The sequence below is a fragment of the Microtus oregoni genome, unplaced genomic scaffold (assembly GCF_018167655.1).
Source record: "Microtus oregoni isolate MIOR12 unplaced genomic scaffold, Mior012 000114F_ref0000099, whole genome shotgun sequence".
NCBI lineage: Eukaryota > Metazoa > Chordata > Mammalia > Rodentia > Cricetidae > Microtus > Microtus oregoni.
This window is the reverse complement of record NW_024544743.1, coordinates 2,786,851-2,809,104: the sequence shown is the minus strand read 5'-3', so window position 1 is coordinate 2,809,104 and position 22,254 is coordinate 2,786,851. Positions and strand designations below refer to the sequence as shown.

At 47.0% G+C, this 22,254-nt stretch overlaps 1 protein-coding gene across 1 annotated transcript in view; it reads right to left on the bottom strand.

Annotated features, from left to right (window-relative positions):
* The window catches only part of LOC121443896 (death-associated protein kinase 1-like), a gene marked incomplete at its 3' end in the record, with an annotated part of 122,008 nt that overhangs the window by 31,141 nt on the left and 68,613 nt on the right, over positions 1-22,254 (bottom strand). Inside the window, exon 3 of the mRNA XM_041645648.1 lies at positions 74-295. Within this exon, the coding sequence (XP_041501582.1) occupies positions 74-295 (222 nt within the window). The remainder of the gene's footprint in view (positions 1-73; positions 296-22,254) is intronic.

The window sequence follows — 22,254 nt, the reverse complement described above, 5'->3', positions numbered from 1 at the left end:
TTGGGCTAACTATGGCCTATGCAGACCCATGTCCCTCCCCACAATCTCTTCCACACACCACAGAGACACTCACAGCTCCAGGATCAGAATGACATCGGTCTTGTTCTCATAGACCTCATGCAGGGTGATGACGTTCGGGTGGCGGATCTCCTTCAGGATGCTGACTTCCCGTTCGATGTCCTCACGACTCACACCCCGTCGGCTGGACTTGGTCCTCCTTTTCTTGATGAACTTGGCCGCATACTGAAGACCAGTGCTTTTCTCACGGCATTTCTTCACCACCGCGAACTGTCCGCTGGCAGAGAAAGATGGGATAGTGTTTAGGTCTCTCACTAGAGACAGAATCTGAGCAAGGACGTAGCATGGGAGTGGGTATATGGCAAAACCGTGACTAGGGAAGGTCAAAAGGTTGACAGTTAACAAAGGGGGCAGGCATGCTTCTTATTGTGCGTGGTGCAGCTTGACTGGGCCCATTCCTTCTGAATAACGTCATAAGGAGTAAAACATAGTTGATTGAACAGGTAGCCAGTCTGTCTGAATAACGTCATAAGGAGTAAAACATAGTTGATTGAACAGGTAGCCAGTCTGTCTGAATAACGTCATAAGTAGTAAAACATATTTGATTGAACAGGTAGCCAGTCTGTCTGAATAACGTCATAAGGAGTAAAACATAGTTGATTGAACAGGTAGCCAGTCTGTCTGAATAACGTCATAAGGAGTAAAACATATTTGATTGAACAGGTAGCCAGTCTGTCTGAATAACGTCATAAGGAGTAAAACATAGTTGATTGAACAGGTAGCCAGTCTGTCTGAATAACGTCATAAGGAGTAAAACATAGTTGATTGAACAGGTAGCCAGTCTGTCTGAATAACGTCATAAGGAGTAAAACATAGTTGATTGAACAGGTAGCCAGTCTGTCTGAATAACGTCATAAGGAGTAAAACATAGTTGATTGAACAGGTAGCCAGTCTGTCTGAATAACGTCATAAGGAGTAAAACATAGTTGATTGAACAGGTAGCCAGTCTGTCTGAATAACGTCATAAGGAGTAAAACATAGTTGATTGAACAGGTAGCCAGTCTGTCTGAATAACGTCATAAGGAGTAAAACATAGTTGATTGAACAGGTAGCCAGTCTGTCTGAATAACGTCATAAGGAGTAAAACATAGTTGATTGAACAGGTAGCCAGTCTGTCTGAATAACGTCATAAGGAGTAAAACATAGTTGATTGAACAGGTAGCCAGTCTGTCTGAATAACGTCATAAGGAGTAAAACATAGTTGATTGAACAGGTAGCCAGTCTGTCTGAATAACGTCATAAGGAGTAAAACATAGTTGATTGAACAGGTAGCCAGTCTGTCTGAATAACGTCATAAGGAGTAAAACATAGTTGATTGAACAGGTAGCCAGTCTGTCTGAATAACGTCATAAGGAGTAAAACATAGTTGATTGAACAGGTAGCCAGTCTGTCTGAATAACGTCATAAGGAGTAAAACATAGTTGATTGAACAGGTAGCCAGTCTGTCTGAATAACGTCATAAGGAGTAAAACATAGTTGATTGAACAGGTAGCCAGTCTGTCTGAATAACGTCATAAGGAGTAAAACATATTTGATTGAACAGGTAGCCAGTCTGTCTGAATAACGTCATAAGGAGTAAAACATAGTTGATTGAACAGGTAGCCAGTCTGTCTGAATAACGTCATAAGGAGTAAAACATAGTTGATTGAACAGGTAGCCAGTCTGTCTGAATAACGTCATAAGGAGTAAAACATAGTTGATTGAACAGGTAGCCAGTCTGTCTGAATAACGTCATAAGGAGTAAAACATAGTTGATTGAACAGGTAGCCAGTCTGTCTGAATAACGTCATAAGGAGTAAAACATAGTTGATTGAACAGGTAGCCAGTCTGTCTGAATAACGTCATAAGGAGTAAAACATAGTTGATTGAACAGGTAGCCAGTCTGTCTGAATAACGTCATAAGGAGTAAAACATAGTTGATTGAACAGGTAGCCAGTCTGTCTGAATAACGTCATAAGGAGTAAAACATAGTTGATTGAACAGGTAGCCAGTCTGTCTGAATAACGTCATAAGGAGTAAAACATAGTTGATTGAACAGGTAGCCAGTCTGTCTGAATAACGTCATAAGGAGTAAAACATATTTGATTGAACAGGTAGCCAGTCTGTCTGAATAACGTCATAAGGAGTAAAACATAGTTGATTGAACAGGTAGCCAGTCTGTCTGAATAACGTCATAAGGAGTAAAACATAGTTGATTGAACAGGTAGCCAGTCTGTCTGAATAACGTCATAAGGAGTAAAACATAGTTGATTGAACAGGTAGCCAGTCTGTCTGAATAACGTCATAAGGAGTAAAACATAGTTGATTGAACAGGTAGCCAGTCTGTCTGAATAACGTCATAAGGAGTAAAACATAGTTGATTGAACAGGTAGCCAGTCTGTCTGAATAACATCATAAGGAGTAAAACATAGTTGATTGAACAGGTAGCCAGTCTGTCTGAATAACGTCATAAGTAATAAAACATATTTGATTGAACAGGTAGCCAGTCTGTCTGAATAACATCATAAGGAGTAAAACATATTTGATTGAACAGGTAGCCAGTCTGTCTGAATAACGTCATAAGGAGTAAAACATATTTGATTGAACAGGTAGCCAGTCTGTCTGAATAACGTCATAAGTAATAAAACATATTTGATTGAACAGGTAGCCAGTCTGTCTACACTCTTTTCCTCCCATTTCACGCACTCACATCTGACCTGTTTCAACAACTCTTCTTCAGCATGTCTAGACACATAACAAGGAAGGGGGGAGGGATGGAGAGCAGGATCTCAGCACAGAACAGTCAAGGCTCTGTCTTCAGAGATATATTTCTAGCATCAATATTAAACACCACAACACCTAAAGAAACAAGACCCACACGAGGGTTTTCTGTGGTTCTGGGCTGCTGACTCCACCCCCAAATACTCCACTCCCAAATACGATCTAGGCCGAGCCAACCAATGCAGTGCATTCTTCTGGCTCCAGTGATAGACTTGCTATGACCTTCCAGACAATGGGGAGATGGTCTTTATGAGACTCTTTTTATGAACACTGAACTATATATAACCCCAGAGTGACTGCCAGCTATGTGGGAGCATTAGGAGAACAGCTTAGGGTTTAGGGGCAACCTCTGCAGTGGGGTGCCTGTGGAGGGAAAGGAACCAGGTCTGTGGGAACACTACCAAGTGGTGAATTAAGTCCAGCCTAAAACTACGTCGCTGACTTTTCAGCTACTGAAGCCTTTTACTAAAGGCAGTTTGATCTGAGCTGCCTTTTCTCGCAGACGAAGCATCTTCTGCAGCACAGAACACGCAACCAGAATCTCCTTCCCACATACGAAGGAAATCAGAAAGGAAGAAGTACAAAATCATGTGTGTCCAAAGAGAGAGTGAGACCACGTGAGTTCAAGACCCAGTGTCCTGGGGGGCGGGGGGAGGGGGGTTAGTGAAACACAGGAGGAGCCTTCCGGATCAACCTCTGCCTTCTCCCTTCTTTCTGGCTGACAGAGGAAGGGGCCACCCACCCCTCACATTTCTAGACACCTGCTGAAGAATGGCTATGTAAGGGAGCATCATGGATATTTGTGACGGCTTTATTCACTCCCGTGAAGATGGGGTAGGAGTGAGGAGGCTAATGAAGAATAATATTTTGATATTCAAGAGTGGACGCTTCACCACACAGACACTTGCCTCAGCAGCAGAAGCCAGGGAAGAAACACACACACACATCAATTTTGCAACAACTTATACACAATCAGTTAATTCCCACGTCCCCCTCCTGCAGCAGAATAGAGGAACAGACACAACAGAAAGCCACGATTGGCTGCTGTGAACTTGCTGGCTTAGAGACAGGGGATAGAATGTGACTATCTCGATCATTGTACCGTGTGTGTTCTTCGGAATCCAACCCCGCTCTCTGCCACAGGGTGGAGGACAGCAGAAGGGAGCCTCCACAACTGGCATGGGATTCCCCTCTGTATGCTGTGAATACCATTGGTTAATAAAGGACTGCTTTGGGCTTGTGCAGGGCAGAATATAGGTAGGCAGGGGGAAAACTAAGCTGAATGCTGGGAGAAAGGAAGGCAGAGTCAGGAGAACCATGGAGCCGCCTGAGATAGAAGCGCTGAAACTTTGCTGGTAGGCCACAACCTCGTGGTGATACACAAATTAATGGAGGTGGGTTAAATTAATATATAAGAGATAGCCAATAAGAAGCTAGAGCTAATGGGACAAGCAGTGATTTAAATAACATGGTTTCTGTGTGATTATGTCGGAGTTAAGTGGCCGGGAACAAACTAATAGCGTTTTTACTACACACAACCTGAATAAGGAACAGGTAGAATCCAGAGAAGAAGCTAAGTGGACCTTGCCTCACAAAGACAGCATCTGGCAGACACCAAGCACACGAGAGGACCCAGAATGCAAAAGTCCAGCTGGGACAACCAAGGACTATGCCAACCGCCAGAGGTTGAGCTGTGTGTCCCTCACCCATGGGCACAGCAATTTGGCATAGGGATCCAGGCTGCAGGCTCTGGGCCCTCTGTGAGTTGACTCAAGAATTTTAGCACGGTGATGGTAAAGACATTAAAAACAGTAAAAGTCGAAAACTTTCTGCAAAGAAGCCACAAGATCCAAATGGAAAGTTAGGCTCAGTGATTCTCCCGAGTGTGGTTTCACTTCTTGCAGTTCCAAGGTGAGCAGCCACTGCTTTCCCGCTATAGCTCAGGGGTCAGGGAGGGTGTGCGCATGCCCAGCGGAACCATGAGCAAGAGGTACAGTGCTCATTCTGTAACTGACAATGATGACAGCACTCATCAGGGTGGGAACTAAGGCATTAGTTAGGAAAGGCCTTATCCATGCCATGCTGGGTCAGGCCAGGGGCCCAGAAATTTCCTGAGAAACACCCACACTCCTTTGAAAACACCTGTACTTATTTTTCTGCCTCCCTTGGCAATCTGACCTCACCTTCGAGTATCTCCAGAGTCCTGATTCTTGCTCATCCCCTGTGTGGGACATGTTATTTTCTGACCGCTTCTTTCCAATTCTACTTTCCCAAGGCTGTGGATTGCCTGAGGACCAAGGGCTCCAAGCTCCCCTATCTACCAAACTACACACACACACACACACACTGCAGACTGCCCCCAGGGTTGGTGCACAGCACTGGTTTGCAATGCTGGCATCTTGGGCACCAGGACATCAGATGGAGGACACTGTTAAAAGCCAATGGAACTGTGCAACAGCTACAACCACAGACCACCTATAAGCTGTTAACACAGACTACATGCCACCAAGAGGCTACAATGATCACCCCATCGTGAAGGGTTACTGAAGGAGAGGGATCATCTGTTCATCTGCTTTCCATTGCTAAAACAAAACACCTGACCTAACTTACAGAGAGAAAAGACTTGACTCATTATTGCTGAGGTGCCGGTCTGTTATCAACTAGTCGCGTGGTTTGAAGCCCGCTGCGGGACACTAGATCATGGTGGGAGCCACAGTAGACCAAAACCTTTCACATTTAGCCAAGAAGGAAAGTGAGTGAGGAGAAGGAAGGGGTCTCACAACCACATTCCAGAGCAAGCACCCAGTGGCATAAACACCCGTCAAGAGCGCCCCACCTCTTCATGCATGGGCCACTCAAATATTCAAATTAGAGCGAGGGTAAGTGTGTCAATGAAGTTCTGAGAGACAGAGGAATTAGACGTGCCCGGCAGCAGCACAGGTGACCACAGGCGACCACAGGCGACCACTATTTACTGACAGCTATTATTAATCTACAAAAAACCAAATTACTTTTGCTAACACTGTTTGTTTTTATATCAATGTGATGTGACAGGACCCTCAAAATATCACTTCTAATCGGTGTCCTCCTTGGGGGATGATAGCAGCGTGGGCAAACGGGACCCAAAGGAGGAAGAAAATGCCGCCAAGATGGCTGTATTGATAACTATGGCTGCTGGCTCCAGCCTTCATTCACGTCGTTTCTCCACCCATTCTCACGGCCCCCACCCCACGCGTGTCGCTGCCACAACTGTAAACTACAGGCTGCAGCCTTGGAAGTCCAGGGTCACAAGTGTGCACAGTCCCGGCAGCTGTGTACCTGGGTCACACCCACGGCCCTGGTCATCTCCTCAGGCAGCGAGCACACGCGGCCAGGGACTCCTGGGTGAACGCATTCCCCTATATTAGTGACCTCGTGGTTGCTGTGATAAAATACCATGATGAAAAGCAACTGAGTGGGGAGGCACGGTGGCTGCAGCAGAACTACCGGTAAGAGACACATCCTCAACCTCAACCACAAAGCAAATTCGGCAAACTAGAAGAAGGATGAGGCCATGAGCACCAAAGCTCATTCCCAGGGACAGACATGCTGTAGCACAAACAATAAAAGCCAGAGACAGATATGGGGGTTCAACCTGAAGATCAGAAAAGCAAAGCAGCCAGCCGTGGCTCTTACCTCTACCTCAGACAGAAAAGGCGATCCTGCCTTCAGGAATCACAGAATGAGATTGAGCTGAGAGCTCTCTCCTCCCTTATATTCCTCCCTAGTGCTGGCTTCTATGGTGAACTAGTGTGACTACTGGGATTAAAGGTGTGTGCCACCGCTGCCTGGTCTGTATGGCTGACCAGTGTGGCTGTTTTACCCTCTGATCTTAAAGAACAAGTGACCTGTCACTACACACTTCCTCCAGCAGGGGACCCTAAACCTCCTGAACAGTTCCACCATGGGGACCAAGAGTTCAAATGCCTGAACCTGTGTGCAGGCATTCTCAGTTAGACACCACGCCCCAGTTCAGCACAGGCAACTGCTGCAGAGACTCAGTGCAATGCCAGGCTACTGGCTAATTGCTGCCGGGAGTCTTTTCTTCCTTGGCTCCCAGAGCCAGACCATGGCTTTCCTATCGCCTGCTTTCTACCCTGAATTTGAGTTTGAAGGTAATTCCTACCTAACAGCCCAATGGCTAGTAACAAATGAAAGCAGTTTTTTATACAAATACTTCTACTTTGCGGGTCCTAGCATAATAACATGATCCGATTCAGAGATGGAACTCAGACTACGTGTCCATCCAGTTCTGCTGCCCACACCCTGAGGCTAGTCAGAAGGGAATGCCAACATGGAGGTCTACACTGCAATTACTGTTAGCCCAGCAAAAGGCTGGGTGTGAAGCGGTCTAGTTTCTCTGCAGGGAAAGTCTGTACTCACACTGAATTTTCTTTTTTTTTTTTTAAGATTTATTTATTTATTATGTATACAATATTCTTCCTGTGTGTATGCCTGAAGGCCAGAAGAGGGCACCAGACCTCGTTACAGATGGTTGTGAGCCACCATGTGGTTGCTGGGAATTGAACTCAGGACCTTTGGAAGAGCAGGCGGTGCTCTTAACCACTGAGCCATCTCTCCAGCCCCCACACACTGAATTTTCTTAAAGTAGTGTAATACATCCTCATTGCTCACAGATTCTGCTAACATTTATTTGTGACATCCCTGTCAATCCTTGTGGCTGTCACTTTTTAAAGAAAGATTTATTTAGTTTATTTTATGTGCATGAGTGTTTGCCTGCCTGTATGTATGTGCACCATATGCATGCAGTACTCACGGAAACCAGAAGAGGGCATCAGATACCTGGACCTGGAGTTACAGACAGTTGTGAGTCACTATGTGGGTGCTAGGAACCAAATCTGGATCTTCTGTAAGAGCAGCAAGTGCTCTTAACTGCTGAGCCACCTCTCCAGCTGTGTTGTGACACTTTTGTGGATGTTTACACACACACACACACACAGACTAAAGAATTGAGCTGCTAATAAGCACTTCCAAGCTGAGGACCCTGAAAATAACATTCCTTCCTTCTAAGTTTAGCTCTGACATTGGCAGCCAGTGTCCCCTTTGAACTCTGCTTGATACCAGGTTTTAGTTTTCTTGTGTTGTTGGGGGGGGGGGGAGTTACTGTATTTTTTTTTTTTAGCTTTTTGTGATATTTCACTAGTTTGGATGGTCTCATGTACTGTTTAGTAAGCCAAGACTGATGTGCCTCATAGTAAAACAGGCTTATCAGTTGAGCATCATTCAGGGTGAGACACCATTGCTATGAATGCAATGTCAGCAAAGCAATAGCACGTATTAAGTGAGGTATCTATAAATGGAAATGTACTTAAAAAGGGTTATGCAGCATGTCTGCAGAAATGTTGAAAATGGGCTTAGAGGAACCAAAGCTGCATTCCCCCAAGAGCAGCAGCTCGATGCCTGCCAGTGATTAATAGGCACAAATTCCCCTGAAAATGGAACGCTTTAGATACCATTCTGTCAGTATGCTAACATTCTCTTTCAGGATAGCCTGCTGCATTAGAGATGAACAGCCAATCCGTTTAACACAAAACTTTTCAATTAAATGTAATAAACATAAGCTATCTGGTGGACAGACACATAATACTGAGAGATATCCCTATTTGAAGAGTTTCACGGATTTAAGAAAAAAAAAAAAGACAGACTCAGACTACAGTAAAAATGGGCGGCTGATGTGACTCACTGACAGAGCCCCTGCCTATCACTCAAGGTGCTAGGTCTGATCTGCCGTGTCGGGGACTTCACAGGGACTGACATAGACTTCACATGGGCTGAGGAGTAAGCACTTGCTGCGCAAGCATGAGGACCGCAGTTCCTAACCCCAGCACCTGCTTTAAAAACAAAAAGTTAAGCGGGTTGCGCCCCAATCCTAGTAAAAAGAGGCACATGAATTCCCAGAGCTTGCTGCACAGCAGCTTTAACCAAGCAGTAGGTTCCAGGTTCACTGAGAGAACCTGTCTCGAACAGTTACATAGGAAAGACACTGGGGAAAACACCTGATGTTGCTCTGGCCTATATATGCAAACATGTGCACATTCACGCACACGTTGCATGCGCACACATGCATGCACACACATATATAGACTCAAAAACTTTTTTTAAAAAAAAGCCAGAAATCTTATTAAATCTTAGATTTTAAGAATAAACTGCCACCAAGTTTCCTTGTCCAGCTTATTAATACATTCTGTTTGACCATGACCCTGATTGTACCTAGGACTCTACAAGGCCATGACACAGATCCCCACAGGGACGGCCGCCATGCTCTGACGCACACACACGACTGTCATCTCTTCTATTGGTGAAAACCGATGCTCAGGAACATTTTATGAATTTGTGTAACTCTCACATGGCGGGTAAAGCCGCATGGCTGGCAACCAGTCCGAGTCCCGGAGCCCCGGAGCCCCGGAGCCCCAGAGCCCCGGAGCCCCGGAGCCCCGGAGCCCCGGAGCCCCAGAGCCCCGGAGCCCCGGAGCCCCAGAGCCCCGGAGCCCCGGAGCCCCGGAGCCCCATTCACCAAACAGTGGCTGCTCTAACCTGTGCACACCCAGCCAACATATCACTGGAGGGCGGATCTTCCCGGAGAAGACCTCTAAGAGGAGAATGCAAGCCTAGGGCTTTGTGGATAACTCAGGTCACCTAATGTTGCTTCCTCCTCTCTGAAAATCAGGTGTCCTGGATAATTAAAGTCAAAATTCGGAGGTGCACTGAAGAGCCCTGCAACAAAAAAGTACTCTGTGTTTGTGACATTGCCAAGAAAGCACTATGGCGGTTGAGCATCCCAGATCAGAACATCAAAATATCTGAATCTCGGAGCATTTTTGTAACAGAGTCCGCACCACAAAACTTGGCTTCATGCTCGAAATCATTAATAATAGTGCAAAAAAATACATTCTGGTCATAAGTGTGTGGTGCATAGGAAACAAATGAATTTCCTGATTCCTACTGGGTCCCATCCCTCTGCTGTGCCTAAGCAAGCATTCTAGAATCTGAAAGATGATGAAAACGCTGTGGGTGAGGAATGCGTGGTCTGCATTTAAAACAACAAACAGCACAGGCAGTCTCAACACCCGGTCACGTGTGGCGCATCTATTTGTGAAACGCTGGTGTTTCTGTAGGTCTTGTTAGTCCACCAAACACTGAAAACAAACCCCTAAAATTCTGGTTAGCCCAAACAGGTCTAATTTTTGAATATAGTCTTTTGTGGAAGACTCTGATCATGGGAACGAAGGGTGAAATAGGGACCACTGCCAAAACAAGGCTGCAGGGGCTGTGTGCATGGCTGGACCGCAAAGAGCCTGCCTGTCATGTAGGGGAAGGCAGGGGGTGGAGGGATGGAAGAAAAGGAGGAGGAAGAAAGAAAGAAGTGTGGGAGATGCAAGGAACAGGAGAGAAGTGGGAAGGAAAAGAAAAGGGAAAGGGGGGGAAAGAGAAGGAAATGAAAACAGACGTGACATTAAGCGTGGAAAAGATGCACTGTGACAAGATATGACAACGTCAAAACCAAGGTCTAACAATATCCCATTTCTCCAGAGCACTTCCCAAGAGCATGCTCCAACCTAAATGGGGAGTGCAGATTCAGAACCATGGCCACGAGAGCAGGCAGCTTTTATCTTTGATTTTAAAGCAACCCGCGATGAATGTGTGGGTTCTCCTCTCAAATAACACTTAGAAGAGGAAGCAGGATCTCTCCTTCCATCCTAACCCTACCAACTCCACAGATCTTGGCAGAAGAGAAGGTAACCTGAATGGAAACTCATTAATGCCTGCCCCAAGTGGTACCCATTCCCTTGGAACACCTTCTTGACGTAGTCTACACTGGGAATTGCTCTGTGCCTTCCCATCAAGAAGCTACTAAGAGAAGCAGCCAAACTGCATGATAGGAAGATGAAAAGCTTGTGAGCTTTAAAACCCATACTGAAAAGAAAAAAAAAATTATTTGAGCTGCTACGGAGGTCAGGAAAATGGCCTGGAGAGCAAGGGCCCCTCGTGAGCAGCAGCTCAGGTTACCATGACATGAACAGGGAGAAAGGGCTTCCAGAGAGGACAAACAGCATCCTGTCACCCTGGAAACCCCCAGGAATAACATGCAAAAGGAGCAGAGTCGCCAGGGGGTCATGCAAATAACAGAGTGGAGGGGACTGAGACAGAGGCCAGTTCCTGGGAGCAGCAGCATCCCGAGGACGAGATCACACAGCACAGCGCAAGACAGAACACCCAGGGCCCAAGGCCAGAAGTAGCAAGTCCAGAGGAGTCAAAGAAGCTGGTAACAAACAGCACCGAAGCACCTGGCTCAGAATTGCTGGTTTCTGGAGACAGCCTCTCACTTAGCCCACCTAGTCTGGAACTCCTGATCTCTGTCTGCCCCTTCTCTTCCATGGAAACAGAAGGAAGGTTCTAGATCCATCTGGACGAATGAGTCTAGACTTCTCCAGGAATACCTGGAGAAATTTAAAATCTGGTAAGCGGCCCTGATAGGCTGTGTGTGCAGGGTTAAACCTGGCCCTTGTCACAGCGGGACGCAGTGTGTGTCAGCTGTCCTTTGAGACGTCATTATCCATAAAACCCTCACAAACTTACAGATTTTTGGTCTTGGAGCATTTTAAAGTCCAGCATTCTGGAGGTATGCTGGGTCCTCTCTCCCAGGGACACTGTCAGCTCCTTTGGAATGGGGCGGGACTATATCCACTGCAGGCTTTAGGGCTCAACACAGAAACACATCTGAGGCTCTTCCTAAAGCGTGGTGCTTGAGACTGAGTCCCTCTATGGGCGGATGGAGCTGAACGCAAAGGTGGAGGCGGGAGATGCAAGGACAAGCATAGATCCTTCTGGGGCTCTTTGGTGCATTAAAACCCGGGGCTGTGCTGTGTCTAGCCCGGGAGAGGAGATCACTGCCTCCTTCAGGTTGCTGGTCAATGGGCTGCCCTGGGACGGGCAAGATCCATGACAGTCTCAGCTGGCCCGGCTCTTACCATAACACAGTGTTTGAAGCTGTTTTCTTCCTTCAGTTGTGCTGGGTATTGCTGGTGGCGACTGAGAGCAGAGTGAGATGAAGAGAAGAGACGCTCAGAGACTGTAGTGGATGCTGCCCAGCTGTCACAGACCAACTCTTCTTTGGTTTTGACGAGTTGTTTTTTGGTAGTGACTGTGGATTGAAACTAGGACCTTGCTCATAACTGCTGAGTTATAAACCAGCCATTATTATTATTATTATTATTATTATTATTATTATTATTATTATTTCTGTTTTGATATTTCTAAATTGACCAGGCTGGTCTTAAGCTTGTGACCCTTCTGTCTCTGCCTCCCGACAGCTGAGCTAAAGGCTTGTGACACCAGATCCAACCAGACCCAACCCCCAAGCCCTCAAAGTAAAAGTAGGATGACCATGAAGAAAAAGTGTGCTGGTGGCAGGGAGGAGTATGGGTCCCCAGGTCTCCTGGGAGCAGCCCTGAGCAGCCCGAGGCCACCTGGGAGCACCCCTGAGAGTCCCAAGGCCTCCTGGGAGCAGCCCTGAGTGTCCCAAGGCTTCCTGGGAACAGTCCTGAGTGTCCCAAGGCCTCCTGGGAGCAGCCCTGAGTGTCCCAAGGCCTCCTGGGAGCAGCTCTGAGTGTCCCAAGGCCTCCTGGGAGCAGCCCTGAGTGTCCCAAGGCCTCCTGGGAGAAGTCCTTAGTGTCCCAAGGCCTCCTGGGAGCAGCCCTGAGTGTCCCAAGGCCTCCTGGGAACACAGTCCTGGGTGTCCTTTCCACACACTAGCCAGATGGGAACTGATGGGTGCACTGTTATTTTTTTTCTTATTGTTCTTTTCCAAGTCAATTTTTTTCAAATAAGACCTCACTGTGCCCAGGCTGACCTTGCACCCACCCGCGCCTACCTCCCCAGTCCTAGAATAACAGGTTTTGGCCACCTTATCTGACTAAGTCGCTTATTTGCTCTGGGCTAGTCTCTTCAGCCTTTTGGTACTCACTGCCTAAGTAAACAATACTGGCCCAGATAATGTCCTGACAGTTCGGGAATTTATATCCATGACATTTCAACCCAAGAGAACTTCAAAGTACTGGACGTTCAGACAGTGGGTCTCTTGGGCAGCTGGAAGCTCCGGTGGGATCCTCGCTGGCCATGCACAACACCGCCCCTGAGACCTAACAAGACAACGCAGGCCTGGAGCTACATCTGCTCATTGTTTGTTTCCTCTTTAAAGAGAAAGAATAAGATGATGTTGCTAAATGTCATTTAACACAATCCAAACAGGGTCTCGATGGACCAGACAAACAAGCAACACTCGGAATCTTCTCCAAACACAATAGGCTCAGCATGAGTCACACTGGCCTCTGAGCCTAGGATTATGAAAAACAAAACATCCTGTAAGGAAAGTATATCTTCAGATTACTGCCATACAGCTGCCATTCCATGGACAGCACCATCAGAGGGACAGAGACTGGGACTTCCTGCCTCAAAAGCACATTCCAACCACATGGGTCTGGCCATCCCTACTGAGACTCAGAGCCTGTTTGACTATTCTGACTTCACCGTGTGAATCCCTGGAGCCTTTCCCTATTATTGGATCATGCTGACTCTATTCTGTAGTCTCCTTTCAGCCACTGGGACAAAGTTAACCAGGCTAGAAGGTATGATCTGCTCTGAACTCAGCAGAGTGCTCTCAAGGGGAAAGTCTGAAAAGGGAGCAGGGTTCATGTGTCTGCATGAGGAGAGAGGAAACACGCCAGGCACTCAGCTGAGAGAAAAGGAAAAGAGTCAGATTTGTTCAAGATGGAGAACAATCGGCTGGAGGAAAGAGCATGCAAATCCACTGTGCACAGCTCATGGGTAACTAGGAGGTCTCTATAAACTAAGGAGCCAGACTGAGGAGATGGCCTGGTGGGTAAGAGCATTGCTGTGCAGACACGAGGGCCTAAAATCAGATTCTCAGCACCGACATAACAGTCAGCATGGCTGTAGGTGCCTGTCACCCCAGAGTGTGGACAGGTTGGTAGGGGGTTGTTCACAGATGCTTTCTGGGCAGCTAGCCTACTAGAAAAACTCTGAGTTGAAGATTCAGTCAAAAAAGCTGTCTCAAGGGACAAAGCAGAAAGAACCAAGGCATGTGGCATTCTCCTCTAATGCGTGCGTGTACACACACAGACACACATACACACAGATACATACATACACACACAGAGACACACAAGACACACACACAGACACACGAGACACACACACAGAGACACATACATACACACACAGAGACACATACACACACACAGACATGCAGATACATACATAAGACACATACATACACACAGAGACAAACACACACACACACAGACACACACAGAGATACATAGACACATACATACACACAGAGACAAACACACACACAGACACACACAGAGACACATAGACACATACATACACACAGACACATACACAGACACACACAGACACACATACACACAGAGACACATACACACAGAGACAAACACACACACAGACACACACAGAGACACATAGACACCTACATACACACAGACACATACACAGACACACAGAGACACACAGACACACACAGAGACACACAGACACACACAGAGACACATACACACAGAGACAGACACACACACAGATACACACACAGAAACATACATATATACACACAGAGACACAGACACACAGAGATACACACATACATACATGAGACACACATACACATATACACGCAGAGACATACACACACAAACACATACATACACACAGAGATACACACACATACATACACACACAGAGATGCACACACACAGAAGACACACACACAGAGACACATACACACACAGACACACACATACACACGCACATGCCAGAGTGGAGCTTACAGAAATCATGGGAACCCCTAGTGTGTACTCTGCTCTGTCCCAGAACACGAGTGGGTCTAATAAACACATTCGTCTTCATCGTTCCCTCTCTGTCTAGGTAGGGAGAGTTCACCCATGTGCTCTTGTAGAACCATTAGCTTCATGGCCCTGAAAAGATCAGGTGCACAGCGGTGAAACCACGGAACACCTAATCTCCCACGGCGGTCAGCACAGCCGTACGACTGCTGTGTTTCAGTCATGCTCTGCAGACTCAAGGCAACTCAAACTAAAAGCTTCGGGTGCTGTCCTTCTCTGGCCATGAGAGCCGCAGGCTCAGCCCAGCAGGAGGCAGAATGGCTGACTGGCTGTTTGCATGACACAGACAAATCCTTTCCAAAGAGCCCGGTTCTACCTGCAGTGTCAACAGATCTGCCAGCCTGGCTCTGAGTCAGGTGGGACTCACCCTCAGAGGAAGTCTAGGGGGAGAGAGAGAACAGGAAGACCCAAGCAGGTCACTTCAGGCCAGGTGAGGCAAGGCTGGCACACAGCTTCCCTGCTGGAGTTACAGAAGTGAGAGCCATTCTGATAAAAGTGAAAGACGATCAGCAGTGGAAGAGAAACCAGAGCTACCCTAGAAGCCCGGGCATTTGCTCCATGCAAGCAGAAAACTCCCTGGACACCTGCCAGGAGGGCTGACCCCACCCAAGGGATGTGATCCTACACACAAGAGGCTAATGGTGAGAGCCAGGAGGTGACTGTAAATTCCACGGCCAAGACAACAGACTCTGACAATATTACTTCTCTGAGGACTTGGGTGTCCAAGAACATAAATATCTTAAGCCAATAAGTGAAAAACAACAAAAGATAATCAGTGTATATCAAATTTACAAGTGACAACTGGGGGGGGGGGGGTGAGTGACCTAATGACCTTCCCTAGAGTGATGCTTCCTAAGAAAAGGCATCTGATTTCCGGGAGACTTGGGGTGACCAACTGTCAGGGGTCCGACGGGATGAATGTTTTATGTAAAGGATCCACCAGCTCTTCCCAGGAGCATGATCGGGCCCTGTTTTAGTTACTTTTTCTGTGGCTGTGATAAAATACCATGACCCAAAGCTCTTTACAGAGCGTTTGTTTGGTTTACAGTTCCAGAGGGAACAGTCAATATCGGTGGGAGAGGCATAGCAGCAGGCAGCCGGAGCAGGAAGCTGAGAGAATGCATCTTCAGAGCAAACCCGAGGCACAGGGAGTGAGCCAGAAGTGGCATAAGGCTATAAACTCCCCAAGTCCATGCCCAGGGGTGCTCCCTCCAGCAAGGCTGTACCTCATAAAGGTTCACAACCTCCCCAAACAACACCACCCACCAGATCCACCACAGACCTAGCAGGACAGTGGGAAAATCTGTTTAATTGATCCCAAACACAAGGCACCGGTCAGCCTCTCTCTAGAAGTCCCTGTGACAAACCACAACAGAGAAGGGGACTCCCCTTTCTTCCCCCGGAGTCCTGGGAAGGAGCTGACCACTGGCTAAATCTATCAAAATCATTTACATATTCATGATATTTCATTGAGTTCTCATTATAAATACTTACAATGTTCATGTCCTGGTAAATAAACAAAGATGTTCTGATACCCCTATGTCTGCAGTCTCCAGCCCTAGCTACCTCCAGCAAAATAACCGAGCGTCACACAGTCAAGTGGACTGTCCTATGCCAGCATGAGCCATTCTGTACACCCTGTAACACCTTGAGAAGACAACACAACGGTGGCTATTGATTGTTCCATCCCCTGAATGCACAGGCTCTGTCTCAGTTCCTGCCACACACTTTGCTGACACAGGCTGGATGAACTCTGGATGACCCTGCAGCCTTTTCCACCTAGACCAGAGAGGGAACGCTCCCCTCTAGCAGAGGCTGGAGGCAAGGCTGTGATTGGTGAAAACACACGTGTTTTGCATGTGAGGTGAGCTATGATTGGCCTGAGCAGCCCCTCTAGCTCCCTCTGTGAGCTGGCTGCCTCCCTGGTGCTGCAGAATTTGGCTCAACAAAAGCCCGATCTTGAGTAGTAGTCCTGTATTTGCCTGTTCAGAGTACTGTGAGCTGAACTAATGAGATGAAGAAGACACAGTGGAGCAGCCACAGCAGCAGGGACAGGGGAGCAAGCAGTGGTGGCAGCAGGTGAGCCGCTGGCGGCCGAGCTGCAAGGTGGGAAAGTTGACATCTGCCTGACAGCTGATGAAAGTGGCTACAGAAGGAGCAAGTGGGGTGCAGGAGCAGAGAGGACACAGAGCTGAAACCGGAAAGGAGAAACCTCTGTGAAGATCTGGTGGACAGAGACTGCCTGCTCTGCCTGCTGACAGTCCCAAAGAACCACCTAGCCTTGGGGGACAAGACCCTGCGTCCAGGAGCTGCAACACTGGTCACTGTTAAGGGCTGGGGGAGCCTAATACCTAAACCCACTGGTAGACTTCAACTCCAGCTATTGGCAGTACCCAGAAGTTCCAGCTTCCTGCGCCTACACAAAAGCTGTAACACTTCTAAGGCCAAAGGCTCAAGTGACCCTCATAAATGCTGAGGGTCCTGACACCACCTACAAGATGACCTTGTAAACTCTAGGGGTGCCTTCACCCCTGCCAACACACCCGCTGCTCCTGCCTGCTTGCAATTGCTGCTCTCCACTGTCAAAAAAAAAAAAAAAAAAAAAAAAAAAAAAAAACAGAGAAACTTCACTTCTCCAGCATGGTGACGTCATCACCCCCACTGTGAGGGGATCACTCAGGAACAGCATTTATTATGTATGGGAATCATTCAAGTACTCTTCTCCTGAGAATAATTCAGAATTAGGAAACCAGGCATCAGAAACAAGACTTAACGAAACCAAAGGGACTGAGGAGGGCATGGCTTTGCTTCCCATTTTTATTCATGTGAACAGGAAACACTGCAGGCTGCAGTCAGAAGCCTTCCTGCCTGGGAGCTGGTGTTACTGAGCGGGGTGACTTCAGGACCATGAGCAGTACCAGCTCTTCCAAATCTGTGCTCCGAGTGATGTCAAACAAGAAACACAGAAACAGGGACCACATCTTTCCACCTCAGTAAACGTTGGTGCTCACAGAGGGACGATTCAATTTCAGTCCTTGGGATCCCAAACTCTTGTTAATGTTTGTTTGGCTGACCCGGCCACTAATGAGAACAATAACTGGGTGAAGTTGTCATTATTGTTATTATCATCATCTTCATCATCATCATCATCATTATTGTGCCTTAGAATATGATAAGGAAACAGACATAGAGTCAGCAGAGGCCAGTGTGTCAGGCACACAAGAATCATATTTAGAATATCGGGTGTCAGTCCTGGGATGAAGCTTAGGGTGCAGGGTGCCTGCCCGGTGTTCCCTAAGCCACAGAACCATACGAACAGAGCTCAGTTGTGATTACTGGTCATCTCGGCATGGAGTTGGGGATGAGATAATCAGAAGTCAAAGATAATCCTGGGCTACGTGTGGCCCTGCCTCAGATGGACAGATACACAGATAGACAAATGGACAAACAGACACATAGGCAGATAGGTGGACAGATGACAGACAGATAGACAGATAAATGACAGGGTACGCAGTCACAATCTCAAACTTGTCACTGTTAATGGTTCTGGGTAAAATGAAATTGAACTTTGTACTAGTTTAAGTTCAGACTCCTTCAAATGCATGAAATTAAATATCACACAAGGAAAACTCTGAGATAGTTAGTTAATTCAGCAGACACATTAACCTGTGTGAATCCCCACTAGTGATAATTATCTGGTTAGAGAGCTCGCCTAACAGTATTTTGTCGTAGGAAAGGACGGAAAGCAATGGAGCCTTCATCATCGGTACACACAGACTTAAGTCCTCAGTAACAAACGTCTGTACACGAAATGACTTAAGGATGGAGCTGCCCGACAGATATGCAAGACAAGCCACAATGCAGAAAGTCTGTGCAATTGAAGACTCTGAAGCCCCCGCCTTAGTCAAATAAAAAGGGCAGGCCAAATTAACCTCAATAGCATTTTATTACAGTACTTCAAAAATATCGTAATTTGTACATTATAGACATTTAGACTACAGAACTATGAGATTTCTGTCTCTTTTTATTTATTTTCTTCCAGACAGGGTCTCAGTATCTAGCCCCGGGTAGCCTAGAACACACTAGGTAGATCAGGCTGTCCTGGAGCTCACAGAGACCCACCTGCCTCTGCCCCATGCACCATCATAGCTGGCATGTTCCCCCTTTTTATTGCCGGAGCCCAGTGTTCATTTCGCATCCACAGCCCAGCTCTGCTCCACAGCACAGCACAGCACAGCTCAGACCGGCTGTACTTCAAGCGCTCAGGGGCTACAAATGACTAGTGGTTGTTGTGCCCGACAGCACAGCCTGGAGCTAATTTTACAGCCATAACATAAAACTGGGACAAAGCATGGGTATTTATAGACAGGAAGTAGACGAGAGCCTTGTGAGGTAGCTGGGATGTAAAACCCCATCAATTCAGTGTCTTAATGACCAGACGGGAAAGTGTGAAGGTCTAGGAGATCCAGAACACCCAGGACCGTGTTCCTTACAATATATAAAGGAAACAGAATGAAGAGCCAGCCTACAGAATGGGAGGAAATCCTCACCAGTTGCAAAACTGACTGGCAGGGGATAATTGTCTAGAATCTATAGAAAAATAAAAAGTTCAATCAATAAATGTGCAAATAATCTAAAGTTACCTAAAGTATAAACACCGATGGCTGGCAAACACTTAAGATACCCTTGGCGGCTAAAGCTGTATTAAGATTCCTTCTCATCCCAGTCAGAATGGCCAGCACCAAGCACGTAGCCACAAATGCTGGCGAAGACATGGCTTAAGAGGAATCCTGGGTCACTGACGGTGGGAGTGTAAGCCTACGCAGCTACAGCATGGCTCTGCAGGATGGTGGAGGCTCCTGGGGAAAGGACTCTGCCTGGCCAGCAAGAGGACTCAGCAGCTAAAGCACTCAGATCCAAGGACCTGAGTTGGATCCAGAGGATGGAAGGAGATAACTCCTGCAAGCTGTCCTGTCTCCCACATAGGACATGGCACATGTGAACACACACGCAGGCACTCAGCTGTACACACACACAGGCTCATAAAGACAAAAACTTCATGTCTTTCTCTTATATGTAAAATCTAAGTGGTGAGGTGGCAGATGGCCGCATGGAGGTATGTGTTACATGCATGCCATGGTTGGGTTGTTACATGCATGCCATGGAGGTATGTATTTCAGGCATGACATGGAGGTATGTGTTACATGCATGCCATGGAGGTATGTGTTACATGCATGCCATGGAGGTATGTGTTACATGCATGCCATGGTTGGGTTGTTACATGCATGCCATGGAGGTATGTATTTCAGGCATGCCATGGAGGTATGTGTTACATGCATGCCATGGAGGTATGTGTTACATGCATGCCATGGAGGTATGTGTTACATGCATGCCATGGAGGTATGTGTTACATGCATGCCATGGAGGTATGTGTTACATGCATGGCATGAAAGTATGTATTATATGCATGCCATGGAGGTATGTATTACATGCATGCCATGGAGGTATGTGTTACATGCATGCCATGGAGGTATGTGTTACATGCATGTCATGGAGGTATGTGTTACATGCATGCCATGGAGGCATGTATTACATGCATGTCATGGAGGCATGTATTACATGCACGTTATGGAGGTATGTGTTACATGCATGTTATGGAGGTATGTGTTACATGCATGTTATGGAGGTATGTGTTACATGCATGCCATGGAGGTATGTATTACATGCATGCCATAGAGGTATGTGTTACATGCATGCCATGGAGGTATGTGTTACATCCATGCCGTGGAAGTATGTGTTATATGCATGCCATGGAAGCTGAAGGTAACTGTAAGGAATAAGAACACCAGCACGGGGTCAGGGACTGGGAAGGGACAAGTATAAGTAAAATATAATGCTGTAACATTTACAAAAATAGGATAATTGTTTAAGAGGTGAGAAATCGACATTTTCAGTGCTTGATGTGCACTAAGACGATTCCCTTTTTAATTATATTCTGCCTGTTTGCCTATGGAAGTCCACGGGGTGTCACATATACACTGCCAGAAGCACTTATGCGCCAAGTCTCCACACAACCTCCTCTGGCCAACCCCTGCTGGGATCCCTACTTGTGCATGCAGACAAGCCTAGGGCTGCAAAGGAGAGAATATCACCCTATATGCGGCACCTTATAAGGCCATGAATGGGAGTCCAGGCTTGGTGTGAAAGCAAACGGACATTAGAACTCCGTTGATTTTGAGAGTTTGATGGCAAACGGTAAGAGGACTTTCCATATGATCTTATTTCAGTTAGCATCACACCCAACTCTTCCCCCAGACAGAGGTGAGACAGTGGGATGGGGGAACAATGGGAAGTGAGAAACAGTATCTGGGAAAGGGGGTGTGGGGGAACTTCTGATGTGGTCAAGGAAGCAGGAAGCAGATACTATGACATCATTGAGCAGAGAGGTGAGAGTTACAGGTGGGATAAAGAGGAGGACCAAAGAGCCAGTTTCAATGTGCAGGGAATTCTGCCTCCTGCCATATGCTCGCTCATGCTCACATGGGTACACATGTATGCAGGTGTGTGTGTGTGTGTGTGTGTGTGTGTGTGTGTGTGTGTGCTCACATGCACACATGTGGGTGTGCAAGTCAGAGGACAACTCCAGGTGTCAATTTGTCATTTCTCAGGCATCATCCACTCTTTCTTGGTGGGAGGGCACATGGTGTCTTAGTCACTGTTGTATTGCTATGCAGAGACACCATGACCAAGGCAACTCTTATAAAAGAAAACATTTAATTCTGGGCTTGCAGAGTTTCAGAAGTTTAGTCCATTATCATCATGATGGGGAGCACTGTAGTACTGGACCATGGTACTGGACCAATAGATGAGTGCTACATCCTGATCCACAGGCCAAGAAAGAAAGACTGGGCCTAGAAAGGCCACCCCCAGTGACACACTTTCTCCAGCAAGGCCACGCCTACTCCAAGGCCAGACCTATACAAGCCTATGGGAACCATTCTAATTCAGACCAAGTAGGCTAGGCTGGCTGGTCACGAAGCCCCAGGAAGCATGTCTCTGCCTCCCAGTACTGGGATAACAAGCACACAGTGCCATACCTGCATATTTTATCTAGGTTCTGGGGATGAAATTCAGGTCCTTTACCATCTGATCAGCCCCATACATTGTATTTCTGAAACCACTCATTCCCTCTTGCTTTTCAAAGTCATAAAAATAAACAAACCTAAAGCATGGGACTCACTGTTGGGCTCAGGGAAGTCTGCAAAAGGACACACTGTTCCTCGCTCTCCTCACCTAGGACAGCAACCTCTGAACAAATGTCTCTCTTCTCCACTGCCTCTCTCCTTCTCTTCTACACAGAAAGGAACAGGTTGCTGCGGTGCTGTCCAGGTCTACCCACAGTCAACCTGGAAAG